Source organism: Tachyglossus aculeatus, chromosome 12 (genome assembly GCF_015852505.1).
Source record: "Tachyglossus aculeatus isolate mTacAcu1 chromosome 12, mTacAcu1.pri, whole genome shotgun sequence".
In the NCBI taxonomy this organism is placed as follows: domain Eukaryota; kingdom Metazoa; phylum Chordata; class Mammalia; order Monotremata; family Tachyglossidae; genus Tachyglossus; species Tachyglossus aculeatus.
Genome location: NC_052077.1, coordinates 45,163,438 through 45,182,794, shown reverse-complemented (window position 1 = coordinate 45,182,794; position 19,357 = coordinate 45,163,438). Strand labels below are relative to the sequence as shown.

At 46.8% G+C, this 19,357-nt stretch overlaps 1 protein-coding gene across 1 annotated transcript in view; it reads left to right on the top strand.

The window, feature by feature from the left end:
- Positions 1-15,910, top strand: part of MICU3 (mitochondrial calcium uptake family member 3) — a 70,072-nt gene extending 54,162 nt beyond the window's left edge. Inside the window, 6 exon segments of the mRNA XM_038755076.1 lie at positions 1,455-1,555; positions 1,977-2,148; positions 9,569-9,677; positions 11,182-11,339; positions 12,854-12,922; positions 15,314-15,910. Coding sequence (XP_038611004.1) covers positions 1,455-1,555; positions 1,977-2,148; positions 9,569-9,677; positions 11,182-11,339; positions 12,854-12,922 — 609 coding nt within the window. The 3' untranslated portion in view covers positions 15,314-15,910.
- Positions 15,911-19,357: the final 3,447 nt, after the last annotated feature.

The window sequence follows — 19,357 nt, the reverse complement described above, 5'->3', positions numbered from 1 at the left end:
CTGTCCATCACCTCGCCCCCTCCTACCTCACCTCCCTTCTCTCCTTCTCCAGCCCACCCCGCACCCTCCGCTTCTCTGCCACTAATCTCCTCACTGTGCCTCGTTTTCACCTGTCCCACCATCGACCCCCGGCCCACGTCATTCCCTGGGCCTGGAATGCCCTCCCTCTGCCCATCCGCCAAGCTAGCTCTCTTCCTCCCTTCAAGGCCTGAGAGCTCACCTCCTCCAGGAGGCCTTCCCACACTCAGCCCCTTCCTTCCTCTCCCCCTCGTTTCCCTCTCCATCCCCCCCATCTCACCTCCTTCCCTTCCCCACAGCACCTGTATATATGTATATATGTTTGTACATATTTATTGCTCTATTTATTTATTTATTTATTTTACTTGTACATATCTATTCTATTTATTTTATTTTGTTAGTATGTTTGGTTTTGTTCTCTGTCTCCCCCTTTTAGACTGTGAGCCCACTGTTGGGTAGGGACTGTCTCTATATGTTGCCAACTTGTACTTCCCAAGCACTTAGTACAGTGCTCTGCACACAGTAAGCGCTCAATAAATACGATTGATAATGATGATGATGAGTATTGCAACAGAGTTTGTAGACACGTTCCCTGCCCGCAAAGAGTTCACGGTCTAGAGACTGTGTGGCTGTGGCTTGAGTGGGGCCACATACGGCTCATTTTAAAATTGATGATTGAAGTCAGTGCAGTAATAACTGAATCAGTAGTGATGGAGTCATAAGTAGTTATGGAGTCAGTGATCCATAGGCCCCCATAGGCCTTAGTGCATATACTAAGCACTTTACAAATACTGTTATTATTATTATTATTGAGCGAGTCTAACAAAGATTTGCCACCCTGCCCCTGTCCTCCCTATTCCACCCACTTCTGGCTCTGCCCCCTCCTCCCCTCTGCGCCCTAGAGCAGCCCTCGCTGCCACAAGAGCCTGGTGGGGAGCGCAGCCCCCCCAGGATACTAGTCAGTCAGTCAGTCAGTAACTGGGCCCTTACTGGAGCTGAAGGAAAGTGGCTTCTCTGGCTGCTGGAGAGGAGCTAGGAAAATCATTCCAAGAATCATTCCAGAGAAGGCCCCTGCCGGGCACATGTTGCCTGACTGCAGCAATATGTGAGCCCGGCAGTGTGCGTGAGCTTCAGATTAGGTCACAAGAGGTTGCCTCAGGTCCACTCAGCTTCGTGGGTTTTTAATTGATAAACGTTACTATTTTCATTGCAATAATGTGACTTTTTTCTATTTTCCATACTTTAAATCTTTCTCTACCTGGCTGTTCCATTAATGCACCCTCATTCTTTTCTGTTCGGCAAGATATCTTGAAGGTACTTCTTCACAAGCTTCTAGTTTCCCCTTCAATGCTGCATAAAATTGTTTGAGACCCTCGGTGTGCATTTCTGTTTCAGGTCGGTTTGTCTCGGAACTAATCTTTTTTCATTGTTTTAAGCGAACTGATGACATCACAAGTTTGGTATCGGACACTACGCTCCTTGTGCACTTCTTTGGGAAGAAAGGAAAAGCAGAGCTCAACTTTGAGGATTTTTATAGGTGAGCTTCCTTTTCGACTGTAACAAATCCCCCCATTCCCATTTTATAAATCAAATGCTTCAAAGTAAAGAATTCCTCGGACTGGTTTAAATATATGAATTGTATATTAATTACAGCCCACCTTAACGTGCATTTGCTTCATTTAATTTCCATCCATTAGAAATGGTTGTGTCATTTTGAGCTTTTCATATATGGCAAGCACGTTTTTGTCTCGTTTAGTCAGGAACTTGGGGTTTGTAATCCTGGCTGCTCCGTGGAAAAGCAACAGAAATCCAGTGGACAGCTTCCCAGCAAGCCCACCATGGGCCTCCGTCCCTGTCCCAGGAAGCCAAGTCCATCCCTCACTGAGTCCATCCCCGGGGCCCTCGTGAATCCCGGCCCGGGCCGGCCCGTCCCCAAATCTTTTTGTCACATGTCCTAGGTTCATGGATAACCTCCAAACCGAAGTCCTGGAAATCGAGTTCCTTTCCTATTCCAGAGGGATGAATACCATCAGTGAGGAAGACTTTGCTCATATTCTTTTGCGATATACAAATGTGGAAAATACATCCATATTCTTGGAAAATGTGCGCTACAGTATGCACGAAGAAAAGGTATAAATATCTATGATCTCCAGGCTTAGGTTTTATTTTTAGAAACACTTTGCTGTGGATTCAGTGCCACAATTGTGATCTGGGAGTTGTGCATGGAGCAATGAGGTCTGTTTCGAAGTTGTTTTCAAGGTTCATGTACAGTGACAACAGGCTTCAATTCCAGAATAAACCAATGCCTTCCTCCCCCCTACAAAGCAGAGGCATAGAGGCCTTCAAGCCTGGAAGCCCATTTCTTAAGTCTTAAGCATTCCGTGAAGTAAATAGTCCATCAGACCTGATTATCTTGTATCTACCCCAGACCATTGTAATGTGTTTGGCACATAATAAGCACTTAACAAATGTTATTATAATTATACAATATTGTTATCATTGTATTATTGCAAGACAAGATCATTTACAATTGAGTGAGGGAGGCAGGTAGACTGTACACAGAGAATGAGAAAAAGAGAAAAGGCCTACGTATACTTAGTAATGACAAAAGTAAGCAAAATCACCCAGAGGCAAACCAGTGTGCCTTTGCATGAGTGCTAAGGGTAGCTAATGGAATGGCAAGACCAAAGAGGTGAACATTCATCGGGGAAGGCCTCGTGGTGGGAGGGGAGGGAATTTAGGAGGGATTGGGAAGTCGGTAAGAACCTGGCTGGATGGATATGAAGTGGGAGGTAGCTTCAGGCAGGGGGAAGGATGTGCAGTGTGGATCTGAGGAGCGGCAGCAGCAAGAACAATAGATCGTTAGGCAATTGTTTTGGTGAGAGCAGATCTTGCGAGCTAGGGTGAGGGGGTTAGGGCTGCAAGTGCATGAGAGAGAGAGAGAATGAGATTGAGAGAGCATGAGCGTGCTTTGGAGTTTCTACTTGCTACAGGGGAAAACGGGTAGCCACTGGAAGAATTGGGCAAGGGAGCAACACATTTTGAATGGCATTTTACGAAGATGATCTGGGCAGCAGTGTGTAGGTTTAACTGAAGAGGGGAGACAGGAGGCAGGGAGACTAGGTGTTGCCAGCTTGTACTTCCTAAGCGCTTAGTACAGTGCTCTGCACACAGTAAGCACACAATAAATACGATTGATTGATTAGGTGGTGGTGGTGGCGAAGTATTGGGCAAGTTGGGAAAAGGAATGGGTTTTAGAGGGAAAATGAGTTAAGCTTTTGCCTTAGTGACTTTATGTCTTTGGGGAAGAAGAATTGTGAGACTAGGGCAGAAGAGCAGTTAGGGCTGGAGGGGCCAGATCGGAGAGCCATCCGCAGAGTGATGGGAGCAGAAGCCATGCGAGTGGCTGAGTTCCCCGAGAGATTAAGCATAGGGCTAGAAGGGTAGAGGACTCAGAACAGAGCCTTATGGGCTACCCACAGTTAAAGGCTGAGACGGGAAAGAAGAGCCAGCATTGGACCGGCTCCTGGTGCCCGGTGCCCAGTACCCAGCACCCGGTGATGCTGGCTGTAGCCTGGCTAATTGGGTCCATCCCAGGGGGCGGGGGGAAGCTGGGGGGTTAGGGCGGGAGCGGAGTGGGCAGGCAGTGGATGATAACAGCTCCAAATCAACTGGATACTCCACCCCTCTGCTTGCGGCAGCCAAGCCCTGCTATTCTTTGCGGTGTGTCAGTATTACAGCTTCTGGCAACTCATGTGCAACTCGCTGGAGCCCCACAACGATGGGATTTTTGGGCTTGTAGGACCACTCTTACTGCTCTGGTAACCACATCCTCTCTTGGGTTCTAGTCCTGGCTTTACCCCCAACCTGTTTTGTGATCTTGGGCATGCCACTTAAACACTCTGAGCCTCCGTTTCCTCATCTGTAAAATGGGGATCAGATAAACTCCATACTCAATAAAGGGTGAGGTGTTTTGGAGGGCATTCTTCTACGCACAGTGTGGGAAACCATGAAGCCTAGTGGAAGGAGCAGGGGACTAGGAGTCAGGGGACATGGGTTCCCACCCTGGCTCCGCCATTTGCCTGCTATATGACCTTGGGTGAGTCACTTAACTTCTCTGTGCCTCAGTTTCCTCATCTGTAAAATGGTGGTTCAATGCCTGTTCCACCTCCCCATTAGATTATGAGCCCTGAATTGGACAGGGTCTGTGTCCAACCTGATTGTCCTGTATCTCCACCAGCGCTTAGTGCTTGTGTCACATTTGCATTTCTGGATGGAAAACCTTGTACTCAGACTGACTTTGTCCAGAATGAACCTACCTGGATATCACTGATGATTCAGATTGGGAATGAGAAAATGATACGAAAACTTTAGCAATTCCCTACCCTGGCGGTGTTCTCTGAGTTCCCACAGTAGGTCAGAGGGCCGGAGTTTGCCAGACACTTTTAAAAACTGCCTTCTCCCACACTCGTCACCAGGGTACGATTCAGCATATTACCCTGCCCGGGGCCTTTCTTATGTGAGATCTGGAAACATCGAAGTGTCTGCTGTCAACCGGGCACCGGTCTCTGAGGGTAGCCCACCAGGCAACAGTCAGTCTGCTATTTATTGAGCACCTTCTGTGTGCAGTACACTGTACTTAGCACATGGGAGACCACAGTAACGTAGAGTTGGTAGACATGATCCCTGACCACTATGAGCTTCCCTGACTAAGCCCTCCTTTCCTCCCCTCCCACTCCCTTCTGAGTTGCCCTGACTGGCTCCCTTTATTCATCCCCCCCTCCCAGCCCTGCAGCAATTAAGTACATACTTGTAATTTATTTATATTAATGTCTGTCTCCCCCTCTAAACCATAAGATGCTTGTGGGCAGGGAATGTGTCTGTTATATTGTACTCTTCCAAGCACTTAGTATGGTGCTCTGCACACAGTAAGCACTCAGTAAATATGATTGATTGACTGGCTGACAAATTGAACATTTCAGATCGGCACCCCGCTTAACCCTGATCATGCCAGAACTCAGAACACCTCTAGGTTTTGTTTCCTTTTTGGGGGTGGTACTATCTCATATTGGGCCTGGCACTGGCTTCCTTTTGGCATGATGAGAGCCAGATGGGCGAGGATTGAGCCGTTGAGGTCTGTGAGCTTCTTGTGGGCAGGAACCCTGTCTGCCAACTCTGCAGTCTTGTTCTCTCCCAAGCACCTAGTCCAGTGCTCAGAACACAGTAAGCGCTCAATAAATACCGTTGACCGCATGTTGTGGGCAGGGAATGTGTCTGCTAGCTTTTATATTGTACCTTCCCAAGCACATAGTACAGTGTTCTGAACACAGTAAGTGCTCAATAAATGCCACTGATTGATTTATTGATTGAGTCAGAAATAGGACTTCACCATCAGCAACATCGTCTTTACATTCAGACTGCTCTGTGTCTAGAATATTTGGTTTTCAGGGCTTTCTTCTGTAGACCATAATTTTAGGGTTTCTGAGCATATTCCATGTCAGTGACCAAATTGACTTTTAGCCGAACTCTACTCTTGACAATCCCTCCCCAGTTTTGGGTAGCAAATGCACTGCTGGAGGCAGGCAGCACACTGGACACATGTTGTTTGGCCTATTGCTTTAGGAGCAGGTTGCAAGTTCCTTTGTTGGTTGCATTTCTGGGTGCGTGCTTTCATTGAATAGTACATTGTTGGTTGTGTGTTATAAATCAGTTGAGTGTTGCAGCGCTGCAGGCAGTGTGAGTGGAGGAACAGAGTGCAGATTGGACTCATTTTCTGTTGGCGGGGCAATACCTCTTGGCCCCAGCTCTCTGCTGTCATGTTGCCCGTAACTGACCATGTCCTCATTTGGAAGCTGCCCGAGCTGAATTCTGGACCCGCAGTGGAGCACGGTGTTCTCGTAAACGCTGCATTTTCTTGAGCTGTGGCTCAGCATTCTCGGCTTCCTTGATTTGACCTCAGAATTGGAAATAATTTTTATCGGATTGTTGTTAACCTGTAAGCTACTTTTTCGGATTCACTGCCACTAATCTGGGGTTATGGTCATGAAAAGGGGTTTTCCATGTATCACTTTCAATATCCAAGTCCACTGTTCACTAGTATGTTGTTTTTGTACCTTGTTTCTGTCAGTCATACATATTGCGCACTTACTGTGTGCAGAGCACTGTACTAAGCACTTGGGAGAGTACAGTATAACAATAAACAGACACATTCCCTATCCACAGTGAGATTACAGTCTGGTGGGGGGAGACAGATATTAACATATATATATAAATTATACATATGTACATAATTGCTGTGGGGTTGGGAGGGGGGATAAATGAAAGGAGCAAGTCAGAGTGATGCAGAAGGGAGTGGTAGAAGAAGAAAGGAGGGCTTAGGGAAGGCCTCTCAGAGGAGATGTGCCTTTAAAAGGCTTTGAAGCAGGGAGAGTAATTGTCGGATTTGAGGAGGGAGGGCGTTCCAGGCCAGAGGCAGGACCTGGCTGAGAGGCTGACGGCGAGATAGATGAGATTGCCGTATAGTGAGAAGATTGGCATTAGAGGAGCAAAGTGTGCGGGCTGGGTTGTAGTGGGAGAGTAGCGAGATGAGGTGGGAGGGGGCAAAGTGATTGAGTGCTTTAAAGAAATTTCTGTTTGATGCAGAGGTGGATGGACAGCCACTGGAGTTTCTTGAGGAGAGGGCAAACATGGCCTGGACGTTTTTGTAAAAAAATGATCTGTGCAGCAGAGTGGAATTGGGAGAGACAGAAGGCTGGGAGGCTAGCATGAAGGCTGATGCAGTAATCAAGGCAGGATGAGATAAGTGATTGAATTAACGTGGGAGCAGTTTGGATGGAGAGAAATGGATGGATTTTATCTGTGTTTCTTTTTTAATTGTCACAGGGAAATCCACCTATGCAGGATTGAAAAGTTTTCAAATTCTGATCTGTAAACAAAATGATTTCTGGCATCTTCTTACCCACCCAATGCTTGCTATAAGCATGTTGGGCCTGTCCCTGGACACCAGACCGACGTCCCTCCTCCTCCTGGCGGCAGTGGCATCGTGCACAGTCCTCTGGCAGAGTCCTGGTTTCCAGGGCAACTGGTCACAGCTAAGCGGATCTCAGGCCTGAGCAGGGCTGGCTGGTCGCTTGGGAACATGAGCTCCTCTTTGAGGGGGGTTCTTCCTGGCTCCTAGCCATATCGCAGCCCTGGCCGACTTCTCAGGAAAAACAGCAATCCACATGGCTGAGGCTGGGGGACAGGCTGGGGACCAGAGAGAAGAGAAGCCAGGATCCTGCAGATCCCCAAACTGGGGGTGGGAAAACGGCTAGGGATCAAAGTGGGAGACCTCAGTCATAGAGCATTCGGCACAACCAAGCTTCTAAAAATAGGTTGCCACGTAAATTAACTGCATTTTGCCAAGCACAGCCAGTAGTGAAATGGTGTTTTACAGGGCAGAGTCAGTAATAATAATAAAATGATAATAATAATAGTGGTATTTGTTAAATACTTTCTGTGGGCCAAGCACTGTTCTAAAGTTCTAGGGTAGATACAGGGTAATCAGGTTGTCCCATGTGGGGCTCACAGTCTTAATCTCCATTTTACAGATGAGGTAACTGAGGCCCAGAGAAGTGAAATGACTTGCCCAGGGTCAGAGCTGGGATTAGAACCCACATCCTCTTACTCCCAAGCCCATACTCTCTCCACTAAGCCATGCTGCTTCTCAGTGGGAAACTAAACACCAAGTGCAAATTAGTAGCTGTTTCAAAAATGGCTGTGGTCTGTTTTCCGAATGCAGCACCTGCCCTGGGTTCATGAGCTTAAAGTCCTCATGGGCAATCTGGCTGCAGGGTGGAGACTTTTAGACTGTGAGCCCACTGTTGGGTAGGGACAGGGACTGTCTCTATATGTTGCCAATTTGTACTTCCCAAGCGCTTAGTACAGTGCTCTGCACACAGTAAGCGCTCAATAAATACGATTGATGATGATGATGATGGAGAGAGAGCCAGCCTCTTGGCCACTGCTGCAGGTGTTTCAAAATGTGCTCTCTAGAAAACATGTATCAATCAGTCAATCATTCAATCAATCAATCAATCAATCGTATTTATTGAGCACTTACTGTGTGCAGTAAGAACATGAGAGTGTTCACATACTGTGAAAACATGTATCGCACTGTGCTTCATGTTCCGTTGCAGTGTTCCATGCAAAAATGTGGATCGGCTTCCAACACTCTGCACTTGGGTGTGACTCAGTCCATCAGTAATCAATCAAGCATATTTATTGAGCACTTACTGTGTGCAGAGCACTGTACTACAGATCCTACAGAGCTTGGGAGAGTACAGTCTAGCAGATTTGGTAGACATGCTCCCTGCCCACAGAGAGCTTACAGTCTAGAGGGGGAGACAGATGTTACTATAAATAAATTATAGATCTGCACATAAGTGAAGTGGGGTTGAGGGAGAGGGATAAACTGTGCAAATCCAAGTGCAGGGGTGAGGCAGAAGGAAGTGGGAGAAGAGGAAAGGAGGGCCAACTTGGGGAAGGCTTCTTGGAGGAGATACGCCCTCAATAAGGTTTTGAAGGTGGGAAGAGTGATTGGCAGATATGAAGAGTGAGGGCATTTCAGGCCACCAAAGGCAGGGCGTAGGTGACAGGTTGGTGAGGAGATAGACGAGATCGAGTTACAGCGAGTAGATTCATTCATTCATTCAATCGTATTTATTGAGCGCTTACTGTGTGCAGAGCACTGTACTAAGCGCTTGGGAAGTACAAATCGGCAACATATAAAGACGGTCCCTACCTAACAGCGGGTTCACAGTCTTGGCATTAGAGGAGCAAAGTATGCTGCTGAGTTGTAGTAGGAAATCAGAGAAGTAAGACTTTCCACCATTATGTGGAGGTGGATGAGAAACCACTGGAGGTTCTTGAGGAATGGGGAAACGTAGACCGAACGGTCTTGTAGAAGAATGGCCTGAGCAGCAAAGTGAACTATGGACTGGAGTGAGGGGCGAAAGGAGGCAGGGAGCTCAGCAAAGACATTGACGCAGTAATCATGGTGGGTTAGGAGAGTGCTTGGATTAATGTGGTAGCAGTTGGGATGGAGAGGAAAGGGTAGATTTTAGGAACATTGTGAAGGTATTTACCTAGTACTTACTATGTGCAGAGCCCTGTACGAAGTGAGCACTTGGGAGAGTACAGTACAATAGAGTTGGTAGACACGATCCCTATTCATGAGGAGCTTATAGTCTACAGCCTTACCTCTTTAACACTTCGATTCAAAACGACCCCAGCACGTACGTATATCCTATCTTTATCTTCATGCCTTTCTGTCCCTCTATACTATAATCTCCTTGAGGCCAGGAATCATGTCTGCCAACTCTATTGTACTGTACTCTCCCAAGTGCTTAGTACAATCTCTGTACACAGTAAGTGTTCAATAAATACTGCTGACTGATTGATTGATTACACTGTAGGCTCTCTCATAGTAGGGTGGGGAATGAAACCCTCCCAGGAGTCATTTCAGCCACCAACCTTGGCCAAACCAAATGTACATTTTCTTTCTCCACAGGGTATCACATTTGATGAATTCAGATCATTTTTTCAGTTTTTGAATAACTTAGAAGACTTTGCAATTGCAATGAACATGTATAACTTTGCGAGTCGTTCTATAGGGCAAGGTGGGTCCTTCCATTTTTTTATGCTTTATTATTTGTATCATGATCATTTATTATTAATAGTAGTAGTATTCAAGATCGAAAGTGAATCTACATCTACTTATTCCCTTCCTCAGGGCTTGTGTATTTGTAATGAATTGGACAATCAGTTACTTATTCCGATCACACTGTCGGTCAAAAGGTCTTTGCCTTTCTTCCTTGTCAAGAGTGTAAGCTTCTTGTGGGCAGGGAGTGTGCCTCTGGCTTCGGTTGTTCCTTCCCAGGTGCTCAGACCAGTGCACTGCGTCCAGCAGGTACTCAGTTAATAACATGGCCCACAGTACTTTGAGACTTTAGGGCAGTGTTAAGAAATAAATGATTTTGGAGAAGCAGCATGGCCTAGTGGATAGAGCACGGGGCTGCGAGTCAGAAGGAAATGGGTTCTAATCCCAGCTCCACCACATGTCTGCTTTGTGACCCTGGCCAAGTCACTTCACGTCTCTGGGCCTCAGCTACTTCATCTGTAAAATAGGGATAATGATTGTGAGCCCACTTGGGACAGGGACTGCATCCAACCGGATTTGCTTGTGCCTACCCCAGGGCTTAGAACAGTGCCTGGCACATAGTAAATGCTTAACAAATACCAAAATCATTATTACTATTTTTTTTTTCTACACTTCCTGCCCTCAACCCCTGCTAAAGGGACGTCCTTCCCAGTGCCCATCGGCCCAACAGATGATTGCAGAGTTGAGGTTAGCGAGTGTTCCTGGGAGTCTGGGCTTGGGGAGCCAACTCCAGTGTCATTTGTGAGAAGCAGTGTGGCCTAGGGGAAAGAGCAGCAGGCCCAAGAGTTGGAGGACCTGGGTCCTCATCCTGGCACTGCCACTTGGCCCGCTTTGTAACCTTGAGCAAGTCAGTTTACTTCTCTGCGCCTCGATTTCCTCATCTGTAAAATGGAGAAAAAATCCCAGTTCTCACTGATGCTTAGACTGTGAGCCCCAGTTGGAACTGGCATTATGACTGACCTGATTAATTTGTATCTACCCCAGTGCTTAGTACGGTGCTTTGCACCTAATGTTTAACAGATGCAATTATTATCACTACTTCTGAACATCCAGTGTTTCACATTCAGTGCAGTTAAAAAATGAAATCTTTTAAGAATTGAAAATCTATATTACTAACATTCATTTGTAACTGTAATCCATTTTTGTCAGCATTAGAGTCATCCTTTGCCATTTATGCTATACATTTTCCATTTTGGTGGGCTAAATATATAACATTAACATCATTTTGGTACCTAGTACCATGTGCCCTTTCACCTGGAGAGACAACTGACCATGGGCAGAGATGACCACTTGGAGAGCAAAATCTTGGTTCTCAAAGGCAGAATGACCCACCGAGTCACCAGAAGGGGTGTCCGAGTTGGTGCTTCCGTAAACTTCTTGCACAGTATTTCAGGTAATTAGTGGCCGTTACAAAGGTGTTGCTTTCATTCCTTCCTTTTTCCTTTCCTTGTGCACTGCCTCAGATGAGTTCAAACGAGCAGTCTACGTGGCTACAGGTCTAAAGCTGTCGCCTCACTTGGTGAATACTGTCTTCAAGATTTTTGATGTTGACAAAGATGATCAGTTGAGTTACAAAGAATTTATTGGTATTATGAAAGACCGACTCCGTCGTGGCTTCCGGGTAAGAATATGAATCTCCTATTTCCTGACTGTTTTTGAAAACTCAAAGAGAAAGGGGCTAAACTCCCAACATTACCGGTGAGAGAACAGAAGAAGAATTGAAATTGGCGTTGCTTTTTCAAGTGCAGCCCTAAAAAGGAGATGCTCTTTTTCTGCAAGTTTCCGTGCTCATTTCTCAATTTTAGGGACAGATAGCTAAATTAGCTGCCAGAAAAGATGCTTTTGCTCATCCACTCTTGGGTCAGGTGACTGATGTGAGAAGAGATAGGGAACCCGCTTGGAGCGTCTGGACGTTGGTTTGCGGCTCTTCCAGTTCAACCGTGCAGGTTCTTTGGCCAGGGCCTCCACCCAGACGTCCTCTTGCCTCTTTGGCTCCTTCTCATTTCAAATGCCCCGTTCATGCCTGACAGGCCTTTCCGAGCCTCCTAATTCCCTCCACATCCACAGTCTCAGAGGAGGCGTGGCAGCCCTGGTTTTCCTTTCATGGGTTAACTTATTTCCTGGGCTGGGTTAAGCTTCGCATCTTTTATTTATTTATTTATTTTACTTGTACATATCTGTTCTATTTATTTTATTTTGTTAGTATGTTTGGTTTTGTTCTCAGTCTCCCCCTTTTAGACTGTGAGCCCACTGTTGGGTAGGGACTGTATATGTTGCCAACTTGTACTTCCCAAGCATTTAGTGCAGTGCTCTGCACACAGTAAGCGCTCAATAAATACGATTGATTGATTGATTGATTGTTGGGTAGGGACTGTATATGTTGCCAACTTGTACTTCCCAAGCGCTTAGTACAGTGCTCTGCACACAGTAAGTGCTCAATAAATATGATTGATTGATTGATTGATTGATTACTGTACAGAAATTCCCAGAAGTGAAGTAAGCATGTCGCAGAGAATGAAATGTGGCATGAGCCAGTGAATGTTCACAAGACTAACTTCTTTCCGGGAATGCCAAATTAACACTAGGGAGTCAGGGAAAAAAACAAAAACCCCAGATGCCATCTGTCTGTCCTGGATAGTGGGTTAGAATATTTTAGCCATATGGATTGCCCTCATGTGGTGTCATCCTTCCTGGAATGCAGGCCAAAATGAGAAACCTTTGGTGTGAACGATTAGGGAATTGGAATAGGAAAAACAAAGTCTCGCTGTGTCTCTTGTGTATGTTAGTGTCGCCCAGTGGCTAGGCAGTAATGTACTGGTTTCCTTAAAGACTGTAGGAGTGATGTACCGTATTAGAAAGTACCAACCTTTTCTTTTAATTAGCGTGTGGAAATATGTATTTTTCTTTATGCATATGCCTGAAGAATGCGGTTGGTTTTTTTTTCCCCCAAGACCGACTTAGCAAGATGAGGCCAAAGTGAAAAGGAAATGATAAACTGGATTGAACCAGAAAATGACTAATCTGTGCCACCTGACCTCCTTCTGTGGCATTTTTGAGCCTCTGAGCTTTTCCTTCTTTCTGGTTGCCTTCCCATTCTATTTGCATTTGCTTTCTGCTCCTTCCTCTGCTCCACAGGGCTACAAAACTGTTCAGAGATACACCACTTTCAAATCGTGCCTGAAGAAGGAGCTCCAGACCAGATAAGTACGTTAGCCTCTCCATCTCTCAGTGGGTGGCCTCGGGGAGAAAGGGAAGTGTATTAATAAATATGTTTGTACATATTTATTGTTTGTACATATTTATTACTCTATTTATTTTACTTGTACATATCTATTCTATTTATTTTATTTTGTTAGTATGTTTGGTTTTGTTCTCTGTCTCCCCCTTTTAGACTGTGAGCCCACTGTGGGGTAGGGACTGTCGCTATATGTTGCCAATTTGTACTTCCCTAGCGCTTAGTACAGTGCTCTGCACATAGTAAGCGCTCAATGAATACGATTGATGATGATGATAGCTATGAGTTCCTTTGTGCAGCCAAATTCAGCCAAGGAGCTGGAGGAAAGTGTAGTTACCCCCTACCATTTAAATGTAAAGATTCTGCTTTCAGACTGTTACCTCAGCAAAGAATTAATTACACTGGTTCTAAAAATGTGTATTTCTCACTTCTCTGAGCATTTTCTAAGCCACACAGCATTCAAAAAGAAACTTAAATTCGGATGTGTGTATGCTTCTGGGATTTTCCCAGACTGAGCCCCCTCCTTCCTCTCCCCCTCCCCATCCCCCCCGCCCTATCTCCTTCCCCTCCCCACAGTACCTGTATATATGTTTGTACAGATTTATTGCTCTATTTATTTTACTTGTACATATTTACTATTCTATTTATTTTATTTTGTTAATATGTTTTGTTTTGTTGTCTGTCTCCCCCTTCTATCAATCAATTGTATTTATTGAGTGCTTACTGTGTGCAGAGCACTGTACTAAGCTCTTGGGAGTAGACTGTGAGCCCGTTGTTGGGTCGGGACCGTCTCTATGTGTTGCCAAGTTGTACTTCCCAAGCGCTTAGTACAGTGCTCTGCACACAGTAAGCGCTCAATAAATACGATTGAATGAATGAATTACCTATAATTCAAGCTAAAAACATCAATCAGTAGTTCTGCATTGAGCACCTAATTTAATTTAATCATGATATTTGTTAAGTGCTTGCTATGTGCTAAGTGTTGGTGTAGATTCAAGATAATCAGGTCCTGTACGGGGGTCACTTTCGAAGAGGGAGAACAGGATTTGAATCTCCATTTTACAAATGAGGGAACTGAGGCACAGAGAAGTTGTGATTTGCTCAAGGTCACACAGCAGGGAAGTGGCAGGTAAGGGACGACATACCAGGGTAGTAAAAGAGGTACGCCATGCCCTCCTCAAGGACCGTGTAATCTAAGGGGTGAAGTCCCCCAGGGATAACTATCCAACCATTCAGAAAGGGAGAGACTAGCTCCTTAGAATAAACAAGTGGCTTAATAGCTCTGTCAAAAACCAGTGAAAAGGGAAGTTCAGGAGTGCTGAGATGAATGAAGGGAGGGCAGGCCTGGGCTCTTTCCACTAGGCTACACTGCTTCTACAGTGCCAGAGCACCGTACTAAGCACTTGAGAGATCCCAATAGAGTTAGTAGATGTAGTCCTTGACCTCGAGGAGTTTACAGTCTAGTGAGGGTGGCAGACACTATGAGGAGCAGCGAGGCTGAGTGGAAAGAGTACGGGCTTGGGCGTCAGAGGTCGTGGATTCTAGTTCCGGCTCTGCCACTTGTCAGCTGCGTGTTTTTTTTTTTCTGTATTTCTTAAGTGCTTACTATGTGCAAAGCACTGTTCTAAGCGCTTGGGGGATACAAGGTAATCAGGTTGTCCCACGTGGGGCTCACAGTCTTAATCCCCATTTTACAGATGAGGGAATTGAGGCCCAGAGAAGTTAAGTGGCTTGCCCAAGGTCACACAGCTGACAAGTGGTGGAGTCAGGATTCAAACCCACAACCTCTGACTCCAAACCCCGAGCTCTTTCCCCTGAGCCACGCTGCTGCTGAGTTTGGACAAGTCACTTAACTTTTCTGTGCCTCAGTTACCTCATCTATAAAATGGAGATTTTACAGATGAGGTAACCGAGGCCCAGAGAAGTGAAGTGACTTGCCAAAGCCACACAGCTGGCAAATGGCGGAGTGAGATTAGAACCCACGACCTCTGACTCCTGAGCCCGGGCTCTTTCTATTGAGCCACTCTGCTTCTCTAATGATGATGATAGAAAGGGCAGCATCCAATGATGCCGTTGTCCAAGGAAGAATGCTGAATTGGACTGGTCATTTGTGTGACCCAATCTAATACTGTTTATATTCTTATGAACACTGTACACAAATCCCCGTGAAAGTGTGGCACCTTGAGAAGAAGGAAGTGGAGAAATCACTGCATGATGGGATATGAATGTTGGGTCCTATGGGTTCAGGGAAGAATGCGAGCTCTTTATTACATTTTATTTTATTTCAAAACTGGGATGAACCCATGTCAGCTTAATGTTCCTCAAACAGATTGCCAATTCTATGCTTGTTTTCTCAACAGGAACTTCCAAAGCAACAAGCAACCACTTCAGAGAATTTAGGGAGCAGTTTCAAACTCAGAACACGATGAGTTAGAATAACCGAAATTGCAATAGAAATGCTTTCCTGACTACTAAAAATTCCTCTCAAACTGTATATGTATGAAAATCAACTATTACACAGAGAAAACTGTATCTTCATCTTGGAACAGAAACATTCTTGTCTCTCAGCTTAAACTCGTGGCCTAGAGTTGAAACTGACTGCCGACCCACTCTTCCCATTCCTTCTGGAGTATGGAGTTCCTTGAGCAGGGTACTTCCTCTGGGTATCAATTTTGATCATGTTCAATAATGTGTATAAGGCATTTGTTATTTTTATTTATTAGAAATTTGCCTCGTTTTCAAATGTTTTGGGCCTCATGGTCAAATGCTATTTTTAATGGGGAAAAAATACCTTTATTTGTTTTTCAATACAGTCTTGATTTCAGAAGACCGATATCATTGGAAATAGTTGTGCCTGAGGCAGAAGTATAGCACTTACTTAAAGACTATGAATGTACTTAAGTTACCACAATGTTTGACCACTTGCGGATAATAAAGAAGCAGCAGTGACTGTGGGAGTACGATGTTGTTAAGGAAGTGATACGGGTCGGAAGCTTCTAAACTGTGATTCACGTGAAGGATTTTTCTCATCGATTGTATTTTCTAATAGCTGCAGTATGTAAGGTGTTGTGTTTTGTCCCAAATATCAGATGACAGATGTTCCAGCCTGCGTGTCATTCTAATCAGAAGATGTTGAAGGAGTCTCTTTGACATAATACTGTTTGTGAATAATACTGTGGGTACTTCATCCTTGTTCACTAATTTAGAGGTAGATAATGGAAAGAGTTCAGGAATCCATGAGGCAAAGTTTGAGTTGACCCAGGTTTCTTTGTGACCTAGGATGGGCAGGGGAAAGGACAGAGCAGAGGAGTAATTAATCCAGGAAGATGCCTGTCCGTCTGCCCGCCTGCCTGCTCACATGCCTCCTGCCCTCTGCCTGCCAGTCTGCTTCCTTACCCGCCTACGAGCTCGTAGAAAATCTAGATCCAGGTTACTGTATGCTAACTTTTCCTAATCTTAAAGCTTTTAATAGAATTAACTCGTGTCGTTTTGCTCTAGATTTCCAGCTACACCTGCAGCTGTTATCCGTGGGAATTAGCAGAAAAATCTTATTATTTGTCAGCCTAGCAATTGAGAATCCAAAATGAGCCGCCCAATTCCCCCCATCGTCGTCGTCTCCCACCTCCTTCCCTGTCCCCTTCCCCTCGTGAGGACGCTCAAAGCTTGGGAGGGAAGGGAAGGGGGCAGAGGGAAAGGGAGGAGAAAAGGGGGAGAGGGCAGCCGTTCCGGGTCTCATCTGTCTGGGGAGACTGGTGTCCCCAGCCGGCCTCACTCTCTCCTCCTCCCAGTCCTCTCCAGGTCTCACATGGCCAGGGAGACTTCAACAGTGGGCGGGAGTGGTCTCCCCAGCTGGCCGCACTGCCACCTCCTCCCAGGGCCCCATCCGGGCCTCCTCTGGCCAGGGAAACTGAGGCAGTGGTGCCGAGCCCAGCCCCGGCCTGGCAGGTAGGGCTGTGGCGACGCCGCCGAGCTAGTGCCAGCACGTCCCAGAGCCAGGAGTCGGGGCGGGAGGCCGGGGCTGCCCTGGCCTGGGAGGTCCCGTCATCCCAAGAGTCGTGCATGTGCCGGAGCTGCGGCAGTTCGGGAAAGGAGCCTTCGTGACTCCTGGTCGGAGAGACAGCCCCGGCGGCCCAGTGCTGGTGTGTTTGATGAGTATTTAGAGCCGATTCAACTCTTCCTGAGGAGAAGCACCACAGACCGACACTGTACAGATCAGATGCGACCACACCATCAAAAGCCGCCTCCCTTAATATACTCCCTTAATATACTACCACGGTAATGCACTAAAATAGTATGCACCACACTGGGCTTTTGTGGAAAGTCTTGCTGGAGACTTTGGCATGAAATTAATGTATAAAATTACTTTCCAGAATTTCTCCTGGCAAACAATTTTTTGATTTCTCAAGATTCCAATTTTTCATAATTTCTCTGAAAATGGACTAGGAAGAAAAACATGTAGCTTGTGTTGCGTTCTTGTTTTCTCATATGAAATGCACTTGCACTTGAATCAAAAGAATGTTAAGTATCCTTTTTGCACTTAGATCTGTACCTTTTTAGCACTTGATGTTCACCCCACCATCAGCTTCACAGCACTTATGTTCATAGCCATAATATATTTATATTAATATATGTCTCCCCCTCCAGGCTGTAAGCTCATTGTGGGCAGAGAACATGTCTACCTACTCTGTTGTATTTGTACTCTCCCAAGTGCTTAGTAAAGTGCTCTGAACACAGTATAATGCTCAATAAAATGATGATCCTCCATAAAAACCTGCTTGGAAAGACTGACGTGGAGATTTGATGTCAATAAGTGGGACACTCCCCCTGTCAGAGGAGAGGGGAGAGGAGAGGGGGAGCTGCTCGTCTCGATATGTTGCCAACTTGTACTTCCCAAGCGCTTAGTACAGTGCTCTGCACACAGTAAGCGCTCAATAAATACGGTTCAATGAATGAATGAATACGATTGAATGAATGAATGAATGAATGACACTAGTTCCGCCCACTACACGGCCCCCTCCCGCCCCATGCGACGCAGGCCTTGCCCTCCCCGCTGGCCCGGCCCCGCCCCCGATCAATCAATCAATCAATCGTATTTATTATAATAATGATGGCATTTATTAAGCGCTTATTATGTGCCAAGCACTGTTCTAAGCACTGGGGAGGATACAAGGTAATCAGGTTGTCCCGCGTGGGGCTCACAGTCTTCATCCCCATTTTCCAGGTGAGGAAACTGAGGCCCAGAGAAGTGAAGTGACTTGCCCAAAGTCACACGGCTGACAAGTGGCGGGGTCGGGATTAGAACCCACGACGTCTGACTCCAAAGCCCGGGATCTTTCCACTGAGCCACGCTGCTTCTCAAATAATAATGGCATTTAATAAGCGCTGACTATGTGCAAAGCACTGTTCTAAGCGCTGGGGAAATTACAAGGTGATCAGGTTGTCCCACAGGGGGCTCACAGTCTTAATTCCCATTTTACAGATGAGGGAACTGAGGCCCAGAGAAGTGAAGTGACTTGGCCAAAGTCACACGGCTGACAATTGGAGGAGCCGGGATTTGAACCCATAATCTCTGACTCCAAAGCCCGGGCTCTTTCCACTGATCCACAATTATTGAGCGCTTACTGTGTGCAGAGCACTGGACTAAGCGCTCGGGAAGTCCAAGTTGGCAACATCTAGAGACGGTCCCTACCCAACAGCGGGCTCACAGTCTAGAAGGGGGAGACAGAGAACAAAACAACACATATTAACAAAATAAAATAAAGAGGATAGATATGTACAAGTAAAATAGAGTAATAAATCTGTACAAACATATATCCATCTATACAGGTGCTGTGGGGAAGGGAAAGAGGTAAGGCGGTGGGGATGCAGAGGGGGGCGAGGGGGAGAGGAAGGAGGGGGCTGAGTGTGGGAAGGCCTCCTGGAGGAGGTGAGCTCTCAGGAGGGCCTTGAAGGGAGGAAGAAAAAATAGGGAACGTTGCACGGATTTGCGTGTCAACCCGGCCCCGCCCCCCCACCCCACCCCCAGCGCCTCAGGCCCCGCCCCCCCACCCCACCCCCAGCGCCTCAGGCCCCGCCCCCGACGCCAGCACCGCCCCCATCCCGGCCCCGCCCACCCCGACGACGCAGGCCCCGCCCCCATCCCGGCCCCGCCCCCCGATAACGCCTCTGGCCCCGCCCCCCAGCCTCTCAGGCCCCGCCCCCGATCCCGGCCCCGCCCACCCATAACACCTCTGGCCCCGCCCCCGATCCCGCCCATCCCCAGCGCCGCCGGCCCCGCCCTCCCAGTAGAAGCTCCGCCCCCGATCCCGCCCCCGCCCACCAAGAGCGCCTCTGGCCCCGCCCCCGATCCCGGCCCCGCCCCCCACCCCCAGCGCCTCAGGCCCCGCCCCCATCCAGGCCCCGCC